A 12500-nucleotide genomic window follows, 5' to 3' on the forward strand; every position below is an offset into this window, starting at 1 on the left:
GGTTGTTAACGCCTGGGGACATTGTGGGAATTTCTTAACAAACCGGATGCCGTTAAAATGCTAATCCACTGCATAAAACGTGATATCACCCATACCACTTGTAAGCTCTAATCTGCAGGCACAGTACACACTCTCTCTCTAACTGTGTGTGTGTTTCCTCAGGCTCTGTACCGGAAGCAGCGTGTGCTGTGTGTGTGTTGCGGGGAGGCGGCGAGTGTATCGATGGCGTGTCAACACGGCCTGCAGTGTGAAGGCTGCGCAGCATCCAGAGAATGCCCACTGTGCAGCGCGGAGCAACACACACACGCACACACACACCAGCAACAGCAGCAGAACACACACACACCGCCGTGAACACCATACACATGTGTGCACACACACACACACACACACACACACCAGCTGAACAAACGCGCACACACACACACACACACTGCAGAAATTACTCGCATTCTCACATTAATACACTGATGGACACACACACCCTTCAGTTAACAGATGTATGTATATATACAGTATATATCTATACACATTTTGCTCATACTGTATACACACACACACACAAACAGCTATCGATGTGCCGAGAAACACCAGCAAAGTCAGGGTGTTTCACCTTGCCTACACACACACACACACACACACACACACACACACACACACACACACACACACACACACACACACACACACACACACACAACTCAGCTCTCTGTATGCCAAACCACTCAGAGTGGCATCTTCATTCCACAAAAACACAAAACACACACTTAAATATATACTACCAGCAGAGTATACACACACACACAGACTCACACACACACACACACACACACACACACACACACACACACACACACACACACACTAGCTGAACTACAAATATGCAATATACACAGCTATCTAGCTACGTGAAATATACATCACACACACGCTTTACATGCATTCTCTCATCCACAGCAGACAACTACTCTCGCAACAACAGAACACACACACAGGCACACACACACAGAGAGCAGTCATTCTTTGCTTACCCCTGGCATCGGGCGCTGTGTTGCAATGTTCTAGTGTCACCGTAGAGACGTGAGGTGTGAATATGATGATGTCGCTGTGACCATGGCAACCAGACGAGTACCGCTAGCTGCTATAGCGCCATCATAACACACTGGCAGCTAACTGCTATTATAAGTCACTTATCCCTCTCATGCCACCACCATAGCACACTGGCAGCTAACTGCTATTATAAGTCACCATAGACGCTAGTGTAGCCAGTCTTAACAAGCTTCTACTGTACCGCCGCTACCAACGAACGCTAGCTAAGTCATCTGGAGTTAAGAGTGCTAAGGTCAATGCGTCTTTTATGGGCCCAGACGTCAGGTGGTACAACCACAGGTAATGCCAATAAATGTATTAGTAATTGGTCATTAACGTGCTCCAATTAATATCCTTTTAGACAATGCACAAAACACATTTAATCCATACAATAGTGGCATTAATTGTGGTTGCACCACCCTGATGTGTGCAACTGTGAAAATGTCAATGACCCATTTGTCACTACCATTGGCTCATGTACTAGTTAATTCAGTGAGAGGGAGACTTGGCTACGGTCTACTATGCCGTGGCATGTTGCAAGCCTTAGCTAAGATGTTGCTTTGATAGCCTATGCCATTATTGACTCTAGCGAACTCATTTTCAGTAGGATAAGCAGTCCAATATGTCACCATGCTTGTTTAATTCAGTATTGCCAAGCACCTTAGCTAGCTTGCTGGTCATGTATATTAGCATAGATTATAGCTAACTCATATTTTGCGGCCTGCCAGGGTCTTAGTGAAGCCATCTGAAGTGTCTCCATCACGATTGGCTAACAGTGCTAGCCAAGGCGATGTTTGCTGATTGAGTTGTGTGGTGTGTACAAGGGGTCATCCCACCATGTCTGCCAGTGTTGGTGTGTGTTTGGGTGCAAATCATGTATCCAGACTCCCGTCTTTTCCACTGTCCTCCCACCTGGCACTTTGTAATTAACTTAAAGTCAGTTTTATATTGGACAATCATTTACCGGTGCACTGTGTAGGATGGTGGGCAGGAAACTGTGCTGCTTATTGCCAAATCTTTTCAGGAATATTTACCAAATAATAAACTAGTATTTACTAGTATGGCCAAAGTACAGTTCTACAGCTAAAATGTCTATTTTTGGAAATTCTTGGATGAAAAGTGCAATGTTCCCAGTCAAATTTGATGGTGGTGGTGAATATTTGTGAAAATGTTAAGCTTTGTCAATAGGCAGCATGAATACAGGAAAGAAACAGCTATAAATATTACACAGTGCACCTTTATCATGGGCACAATAGTCTTTCAAAGTTGGTGTGATAACAACAGTTATGCTTCAAATACAGTAGATCACATGTTTATTTATATTTTAAACATCAAATGATTGTCCAATATAAAACTGGCTTTACCCAAGTTGACAGCGAGGAGCAAGGTTAGAGGGCAGAGGAAACAATATGAATTTGGATAATGATTTGCACCCTGTCAGTGTCTGTAGAGGGGTATAGGATAATATATAGCCACGATCTTTAGCTTAACACACTGACTACACTAGGAAGTATTTAGCTAGTTTATCTTCTTTGAGATTGTAGTGGTATTCTGTGTGTAGCATATGAATGACATTTTTACAGTAGCCGGAGATTTTTTTGTACGCCAAATTCTGCCATTGTTTAGTTTCTTTCTATTTCTTTTTTATTATTACCCTTGAGGCCATGATCATGTTGTTTGCTACTACTCTGTACTTTAAACACACACACGCACACGCACACACACACACACACACACACACTCACACTCTTAAGCTTTCACATTTCTATTTTTTGAGACAAAACGTATCAAATTGGGATGAAGACTGTCAAGTGAAGCATTTCCAAACCCAACAAAAAAGCACAAACATGTTTACGTTAGTATTTTGTGGTTGTGGATTTAAAAAGAAAAAAAAGAAAAGAAAAAAGAATTTGTACTTAGATATGACATTGTGGCAACTATGTGCTGATTTTTACATAGTGTTGCATTTCAACCAGTTTCATATGAATTATGTGAAGGTGCGTGTACACAACATATGGATTAGGTAGCAAATGAATGTATTCCACTGGTGTTGTTGGATTGGAGACTGTACAAGGTCCAGCTGTCTGGGGTGTGTGTCTTAGGTCTCATTATTCAAACACAGCAGTTGGCCCACGTCAGAACCTAACCTAACCAGAACTGAAGCAAAAAAATAATATATATAATTAATTCCGCAGCTAAACATTCTCAGAATGTAGTTTTCTATTTTGTGATTGGGGGACCATTCTAGAATTTGTATTTGTATTTGGAGTTTGGAATGCTCCGAGGCCCTTCAGAAGCCTTTGCCACGGCAACCCCAGAGAGGTGCACACTTTTCAAAGACAGCCGGTGGGAGTTTTGTCCTATCTGTTTTCTAGTCTCTTCTAGTTCAACTTTAACAGTTTATTGCTTTATAGAAATCAGTGTATTTGATCTTTTGCTTTCAATGAATGCAGAAAGGAAATAGAAAAAAGGATGAGGTGTCGTCATCTCTCCATCAGCTGTGTTGGCCACTCTCAGGATTTAGTTTTTTCTTATCCATATTAAAAAATAAAAATAAAAACGGTCGTTCTGTCAACTGGGAAAAGGCGCAACATCAGAAGGGACAGGAACAATCAAGTCACAGCGAATCAACTCAGCCATTTCTGTAGAGCGAGAGGATATTTGTATATATTTTTCATAAAAATAATGACGTGTCTGTTAACCAAATAATCTTTAGGTTTGTTGGAGTTGACTGGCTTTTTTGCGCTCCCAACTTTATAGTATTCAATTTGCTTTGTGAATACTGTGTAAAACGCTTACTAGACATATTTGAGTAATCCTTACATGATGCGCCCCCCTCCACATCCAATCAGGAGAGAGTACCAGCCCGATGTGGGCGTGGTGGTTTGTGGGGATTGGTCAGTTTTGTCAGAGGAGGCGGGGTGAGAGCTAAAAGGGGCGTGCGGATTGGCCAGCCATGTTGGCTAGCGGAGTGTCACTGTGAGTGTCATCAACACCAGCTCCCACCACCAGAGAGGAGCGAGGCGTCTATTCCGCTTCTAGAAGGCGTAGTGGGGTTCCACTGGGTTCTATTCCAGCTCTAGAAGGGCCCTAGTGGGGTTCTATTCTGGTTCTAGAAGGGCCCTAATGGAATTCTATTCCGGTTCTAGAAGGGCTTAGTGGGGTTCCACTGTGTTCCGGCTGTCTCAGAGCCTCATGTTTAGAAATCAGCTCCTCTCTGTGTGCGTGCATCCCAGCATGACATGCCAACTCTGACGCCATTGTTTTTGTATAGAACAATAAACAAATGTATATTTTTGGATGGACCTGCTGTTGTTTCATTTCACACACACACACACACACACACACACACACACACACACACACACACACACACGCACAGCGGACTATCAAACAGATTATCAGATACATATTTTTTTTGGTGTTATGTAAAATATCCAACCGTTACATTTAGGCAGCGGGCCAGAAATCCTATCTTGCAGGTTCGTCGGAGTGATCAGGTGGCAACTTGGTTTTTGCTGATATAAGTACTTGATAGTACATAAATCAATATTCCAGGTGTTGCCATCGTCAAAAGTTGCACATTGATTTAAAAAACAAAGGTTGAAATAGCGACATTTGGTAATGTGGGAATTTAATTAAAATTGGCCATTCAACAGGAAATGTGTCACCAACTCCTTTTGGAGTGCTTCACAAGTGTGAAACTTCCCAGATTACTGTGTATTATGCCTACCAACATTTCTCTGTGTGTGAAATGGCAGTTAGGCATAGCGCCACCATGTGGTAGGTGAATGAACTGCTTGAAATCACTGTAGCTACTGTGTATTTCATATTATGAAAAAAAGGATGAAGTTAATGTGTATATTCTATTAAACATACTTTGTGAAAAGTTTTTTGATGTTGTAAAATAAGAAGATGGCATGGCAACAAAAGTACCACAGGTTAACAATTAATTTGAACTCAACATACATTGCTTGACATTACTGATAATTAGGCCTCTACTGCACACAATATGGCTACGCATTATTTTTTTAGTTCATTTTTAGAAATTTTATTGATAAAATATATTTTATTTTATTTTTGATTATTTATCCTGTAGGCCCAATATTCTTATTTTTATTCAGTTTAAAATTGAACAAAACACGCAATTACCTCACGTAAAACAGAGGTGCACAGTGATGGAATGATCATTACTAGGTTTGTGTGTGTGTGCCCTAAATGTCATGTTAATGAGACTGACTGCTTGGTTTGATGGTCATATTGCACATTTGGCACCCCGAGGGCCTGAGTTTGAAGCTGGACAAGCAAAGTTATCCCCATTTGCTGGTGTCAGAAGAGGGATTGATTTTAGATACGCCATTGGAGACACCCCCACTGCATGTGAGCCATAATTCCGAGCAAGTGACTACAAGGATAGGCTAATCTGTAGGACTCAATCAGGGCTGGCCCGAGGCATAAGCAAACTATGCAGTGGCTTAGGGCCCCGTCACCAGCCCACCCTGGGCAGCAAAGTTCCAGGAAGAAATTAACTCTATACTATATTCCCCAGTCCAAAATTTCTTTCTGAGCCTCGATGGAAATGGGAGCAATTATGCTGTATATCGGGGGACACCTCAATGATGGTGGATACAACGTCCTTTTTCATGTACCACATTTAATTGTACAAACCCTACAATAAATGCAGAATATAACTAAAAGTAATAGTTTTGAAGTGAAACTAAGATATTCCTTTGTGATAAATGGATTTCTGGGAAATTTTGCTCCAAATGGGCACATCTACACATCTACATCTACAGACAGCCTGCCTACTGTATGTCCTCAGCTCCTAACCCTCACTTGTGCAAGTAAATGAAGGTAACAAAGCATCTGATGATGAGTAGGTGGTGGTAGGGGCCCCCAGACGAAATTTTGCTTAAGGCCTCATAAAGGCTTGGGCCGGCCCTGGACTCAGGACCCTAGTTATGAGTGAAGCCTAGAATAAATGAAGTATGGTGGGAGTTGCGTGCACAAAAGATGTGCTTCCCAAGCAGGAACGCAGAGTTGACTAACATCCTGTAGAAAGAGACTATAATATATAGAGACAACAGTTAGTGTGCTTTGACTTTATCAATTAGTCTGATTCTTTAGGTAGGCTCCTACCCAGTACCACTATTGTAGTACCCAGGTGGTCTGAGTTTGAAGCTGGATACAACAATTCTCCCCCATATTTAGAGGAATAATAAGCAGTAGTTAATACCCTATTCCCCTCCTCTACCATAACTCCCTCTCTTCTACATTTAGATGTTCATCACTGACATTGCTGTCCTACCTAACTTCAGATGAAATTTCTCTAGCATGCAGATCCTGATGCGCTCATCCATAAAGCATTATTACATTCATTTTGTTTGTCAAAATGTGTATAAATTATAAAATATCAGATATGTATAAGATATTTCCAATTTTAAAAAGTACTTTATAACATTTAGTTGTTGTCTTTACTGCATAAAATATATGTGATGATGTGGTTACACAACCACCAACAAACAAAACAATAATAACAAAGTCACCCAAGAAAGTACCCCTTTATCGAACAACATTGCCTTGAGGCAACGCAAAGACAAAGTGTTCCAAACAATCACAAAGGGAAACCCTTTTTAAAACCTGATAAGAGTCTTCTATACAGCCTTGTGCGCATAAAATTATTTTTTATTTCATGATTTTATCATGTTTAGTTACACTAATAATGCAAAAGATCTTGTGTCCTTCGCACCCCAAGAGGAAGTCCCACCTTCAAATACTACAACATAGTGTCATCCAAACCACTCTAAATTGTTCTTTGTCTTTTCTAACATTCTGATTGGTTTTGATAATGTAAAGAGGCACACACTGGACATGAGGCTTTAAAAAACATTGTGTTGCCAGAGGGCAATGTTGTGCAGTAGAGGGTTAGAAGATTATGGCTTGTCATAACTATGAGCACAAAACAAGTAATCACCACGTCAGTTTTTGCATGTTGTCTTTACGTGACCCTTTGACACAAGAATGATAGACACAAGGTGGAATATCCAGTAATAGTGCGCCAACTATGGGTCAAAGGTCACTTCTCTCAGTTGCACAGTTTGATCAGCTGAGTTATTTTTTCCTTTGTAGGGGAGTAGTACAATTGTTCTAACTAAGAATGTGTGGATGCGTGCGTGAAATGTTTGAATATGAATATAGGGTTTGTGACTCTAATGTGTGCATCCATATGCTAGATTACAAGGCATGAACACATTGCAAACGTGTAAACTTTCACGTAGCAGTTAATAAAGTCCATAATTAATACTGGCAAGGGATATGAAAGCTTCAAAGAGGGCATGGCGTTCCAAATGTTCTATGGCGCCCGCATAGGGAGCCATGATGACGCGCACAGAATATCCTGCATCACAGTCATATTTTAGTATTTTCTTCCATCTTGAGTCTAGATTGTAATGTATATGCAATGCATGTTGTTCTATAATTCAACCAATCAACTGTCATGTTTGGAGAAAAACATGGCTTGAAGTAAAGAAATGGTCCAAAACTTCATGGAAAATGTTGTTACAAAGCAGTCTGTAAAATGTTATTACTGAACAGGAAGGAAAACTTTAAAACTCTGTTTCTACCCATAAATAAGCAAAAATGAATATAGCGCCCCTTGTGGTGGCCAAATGTGCAGGCTGACGCCGTGGCAACAGGCAGATCTGGATTCAGCACCCCCAAATTGATCAAGAAAACATGTTTTTAAGTTGCCACTAAACGGTCACAACGAAATTCATTTTCTAGATGAGCTATGATTCCTGGCCCACTGCCTAATTGAAATATTACAGTTAAATAAATGGTCATTACATTTTTTCCAAAAGTATTGCACTGGAAGGTCACATCCTGTTTATACTGACATAAATTGTGCGTGCAGTTTTAAAAAATGTGCCCATATTTAATTAATTGTGCTCTCAGTACTCCAAGTTGTATGCAGTTAAATAGTAAGCTATACTCACTTGCCCCGTTTCTACTGTGGGCCATTGGCCTACGAACTTGAGCCCAGGCCCTGCACCAGGTTATACTGTCTGGGCTAGGCCAGAACTGGGCCAAACCAAGAACTGTTGTCTAGGTAACAGGCCCTCCTCAACTGCCAGGGCCACCAGTAAGCCCTGGTGCTCTAGCCCTGGGCTTAAAGTGATACTGTCCCATTTTTGGAAATAAGCTTATTTTACACCTCCCCTAGAGTTAAATAATAGGGTTTTACCGTTCTCCTAAATGTTCAACCGTTCTCTGTGTATGGCAGTGCAAAATTTACCTCCATGCTAGCAGTTAACATTGAGTCCTATGAGACCAGTTAGCCGCCAGCTGGTCTCATAGGACTCAATGTTAACTGCTAGCATGGAGGTACATTTTGCACTGCCATACCCAGAGAACGGTTTAACGTATTAGGGGAACGGTAAAACCCTATTATTTAACTCAAGGGGAGGTGTAAAATGGGTTGCAGTTCCTGGGCCAATGGCCTGTTAGTCTACAAATGTATAAACCCATATTCCATCCATACATTTATCCATACACAATGTTCACCTGCCCACCTGTCTCGGTTTATGTTGAGTTTCCTCTCTGTAGTTAAAAGTACACTGTATGGTGGACACTGACAAGTAGCCCATTTTATTCTGCAGGCCATTGGCTCAGGAACTTACACTGTGTCCACCATACAGTGTCCAGTGTACTTTTAATTACAGAGAGGAAACTCAAGCTGGCCACTTAGCTGTACAACCTCGGCTTCAGTCCCCATGTCTGTAGATGGATACTGGACTTCCTCAGTAACAGACCTCAGTCTATACGCATGGGCAAACATCATTCACGACCCATCACCCTAAATACAGGCGCGCCACAGGGATGTGTGCCCTTTTTTTGTACTCCCTTTTCACTCATGACTGTGATCCTAAGCACAGCACAAACACCATAATTAAATTTGCTGACGACACAACCGTGATTGGCCTGATCTCTGACAACAACGAGACGGCCTATAGAGAGGAGGTGGAGCAGCTGGCATGCTGGGGCCAAGACAACAACCTGGTCCTGAACTCCAAGAAAACGAAGGAGGTGATCCTGGACTTCAGGCGGTGTGGCCAGGGCAACCACCAACTACCACCAACCCATCAACATGGAGTAATCCCCTACAACTGGAGGGGAGCCAGTGGAGGTAGTACAGAGCTTCAGATTCCTGGGTGTGCACATCAGCCAGGACTTGTCATGGAGCGCCAACACCTCTGTAATGGCTAAAAAGGGATCCCAAAGGCTATATTGCCTGCGGACTCTAAAGAAGGCCCAGCTACCACAAGATCTGCTCACTAATTTCTACAGTTGTACGATTGAATCAGTGATTACGTACAGCATTACATCTTGGTACACCAGCTGCACACACGACAACAAGATGTTACAGCGCATTACTAAAACAGCAGAAAGAATCATTGGTTGGCAACTACCCACACTTGAGGAGATCCACCATACACGCTGCACAAACAGAGCATTAAACATCCTTAAAGATCACACACACCCTGGTCACAGGCTCTTCACCATGCTACCATCTGGCAGGCGCACTATGAGAATGAAGGACAGTTTCTATCCTACTGCCATTAGACTTTTGAACTCAATACGTCACCTGCCCTCCCTCAATACTTCAGGACTCTCTATACTGTGAGATGCATATGGACTTTTCAATATTATTTATTATACTGTTAATATATCTTTTATTTGTGGGCATTTGTGGGTTGCTTCCAAACATAATCTAACTGTATTTACAGTATATCACGAAAGTGAGTACACCCCTCACAGTTTTTGCAGATTTGTGAGTATATCTTTTCATAGGAAAGCATTAAAGAAATTTCACTTTGACACAATGATAAGTGACCAACCACACATGATTGACACTATCTAAATCAAATTTGTTTATCTTGGTCCCAAGACAGATGAACAGACCAAGGATATGGATCACTGGAACCATGTTGTGTGATCTGAAGAGACCAAGATACACAAATTTACTTTAAATGGTGTCAAGCATGTGTGGTGGTAAACAAGTGAGTTTTACAAAAAAAGTCTATCCTCTCAATAGCCAAGCATGGTAGTGGGACTGACATGGTTTGGGGATGCATGAATGCTGTCAACATTGGCAATCTGAAATGCACCTAAAAGAAACATGCATGTCAACATGCACTGTGACTACTGAAGCAGATCATGATATTGCCCATAGGATTGCATTCAAATCTCACACCAATCTAGTTAAGCCAGGTGCACACACAAAATGTAAAAGTTCAATGCAAAGAAAGGTTGAAACGCACACCGATGACCTCCCTTTTAATCTCTTTTCATTTCGAGACGATTCGAGCCAACACGACCCCTTCTCTATCGGATTTTAATCTGGGGTGTGCTCACTTTTGTGGGTACATGTTCAAACATTAATGGCTGTATTTAGTTTTTTTCTGAGTGAACAAGAAATGTAAGCGGTTAAATATGTTGTAAGTCACTTATCATTGTGTCAAAGTGAAATTTCTTTAATGCTTTCCTATGAAAAGATATACTCACAAATCTGCAAAAACTGTGAGGGGTGTACTCACTTACGTGATATACTGTATATAGTGACAATAAAAGCACTCTACTCTACTCTACTATACTCTACTCTACTCTACTCTCAACATAGACAGAGACAGGAGGGCAGGTGAACATCCAGGCACCGTGTAGGGATAAATGTATGGATGGAACATGGGTTTATAATTTGTTGACTAACTGATTAACAGCATTTTCACACCTGGTCCCTTTCAGCCACCTAAGCGAACTCAGAGTAGTGACTCAGCATTTATGCTGGATATGTGAATGCTCCAAAGCGTATCCAGACCCCTCGGAAGCGAACCGTACTGAGACCTTATTTGACGTGGTCTCAGTTTGGTTCGCCTATAAGTTCTGACAAGTTACACTTGTGACTAAATGTAATCACTTAAGGAGGGCTCTACATGACCGAGTGTGATAGAAAAGAAAAGTGAAACACCATAAAAGACTACCAGGACCAGAAAGATCAGCCAGTTATTTTACTAATACACTCACAATCCTTTTGCTGTCGGTTCACTTTTTGGTCCAGAGGACTGAGTTTGGTTCACTTAAAGGGGACCAGGTGTGAAAACCCTATGTGAAACAGTCTCTGTCTTCAGAAGAGTAAGGATGCAACAAGTGTGACAGAGATGGTGACAGAGGTGTCAAAAGTAAAAGTGAAAAAGAAACCGTTTCATTCCAACACAGTTAACTTATCTAATTAACTAAAAGACCTGTGTACTTGTCTTACAATAAGCTGACTGCACTCTGGTGATCAAGTTTGATTTTTCAGTAACAACACAATCTAACTATCCCATTAGGTACAGCGGAGTAAATGTAATATGTATGTAATATCACACGAGTGTTGTACTTACACCAAAAATTTACTTTTACTTTTTCTTTTGACATCTCTGGATGGTGGACACCAAGACTGTAGTAGGATGACACATAACAAAGACACGTATTGCAGGATGTCGCATAATGAAGACACCAGTATAATTGTAGGATGTAACAGACACATTTCAGGACTTAACAGATGAAAAGGCGTGTAAAAGCATAAAATCTGTTGCATGATGATGAAGATCTACAGTGCACATGCAACAGAAACGGGAGTTGGCTTAAATAAATGACGAAGCCGTCACTCACAGTCTCTGAGTTCAAAAGTTAGGATGTCACAGCTATGCAACAGAAGAGATTGACAGTTAGAAATCACCACACTGCACCTGATCCAAAAACACAAAGTCAGTTCCATGGTGTAAATAGAGGATGGATGTAACAGAGAAGGGTGGCTTATAAGCAAGAAAGTGAGTCTAACCCAGTGTTGGGAAAGTTCATTTTCTACAGGAACTAGTTCAAAGCTCAGTTCACACATTTCAAAACGAGCTACGTTTGTAGTTCATTCATAGTTCATTATTCTTCATAGTCAATAGTTAGTTCATAGTTTCCAAAAATGAACTAGACAGTTCTTTTTTGCAAGAGATTGCGAGCTATATTGTTCAATATCATTGACAAAGCCTATATAAAACCACAGACAGGCATTCATTTGTATCAAAACAGTGAAATATATATTTGTTAGATGTCATTTTATATTATTGGGGCTCTTTTAAAATGTATTTGGCTGGGATTTCACCTGAACACTAAGGAAGTGTGGCACCCTATTAAACGAAGGCACATATGCAGTTCATTCACAGGCACTAAAATGAACTAGTTCATAGTTCGTTCACCATGCAGTACACAGTGAGCTTTCAGTTCAAGTTCGCCCAAATTATGAACTAGTTAATTGAACTAGTTAAATTACAACACTGGTCGAACCCACCATGAAGAGTTATAATTCCCATTCAGCAGAG

At 41.0% G+C, this 12500-nt stretch overlaps 2 protein-coding genes across 2 annotated transcripts in view; one reads left to right on the forward strand and one right to left on the reverse strand.

Moving 5' to 3' along the window:
* unk (unk zinc finger) overlaps positions 1 to 4388 on the forward strand; it is a 25636-nt gene extending 21248 nt beyond the window's left edge. The window contains exon 16 of the mRNA XM_063219505.1: positions 163 to 4388. Coding sequence (XP_063075575.1) covers positions 163 to 354 — 192 coding nt within the window. The 3' untranslated portion in view covers positions 355 to 4388. The remainder of the gene's footprint in view (positions 1 to 162) is intronic.
* Positions 4389 to 11632: 7244 nt separating this feature from the next.
* The window catches only part of unc13d (unc-13 homolog D (C. elegans)), a 37901-nt gene continuing 37033 nt past the window's right edge, over positions 11633 to 12500 (reverse strand). Inside the window, exon 34 of the mRNA XM_063219517.1 lies at positions 11633 to 12500. This exon is cut by the window's right edge and continues 1794 nt beyond it. The gene's annotated coding sequence lies outside the window, so the exon portion shown is untranslated.

Source organism: Engraulis encrasicolus, chromosome 2 (genome assembly GCF_034702125.1).
Source record: "Engraulis encrasicolus isolate BLACKSEA-1 chromosome 2, IST_EnEncr_1.0, whole genome shotgun sequence".
Taxonomy (NCBI): domain Eukaryota; kingdom Metazoa; phylum Chordata; class Actinopteri; order Clupeiformes; family Engraulidae; genus Engraulis; species Engraulis encrasicolus.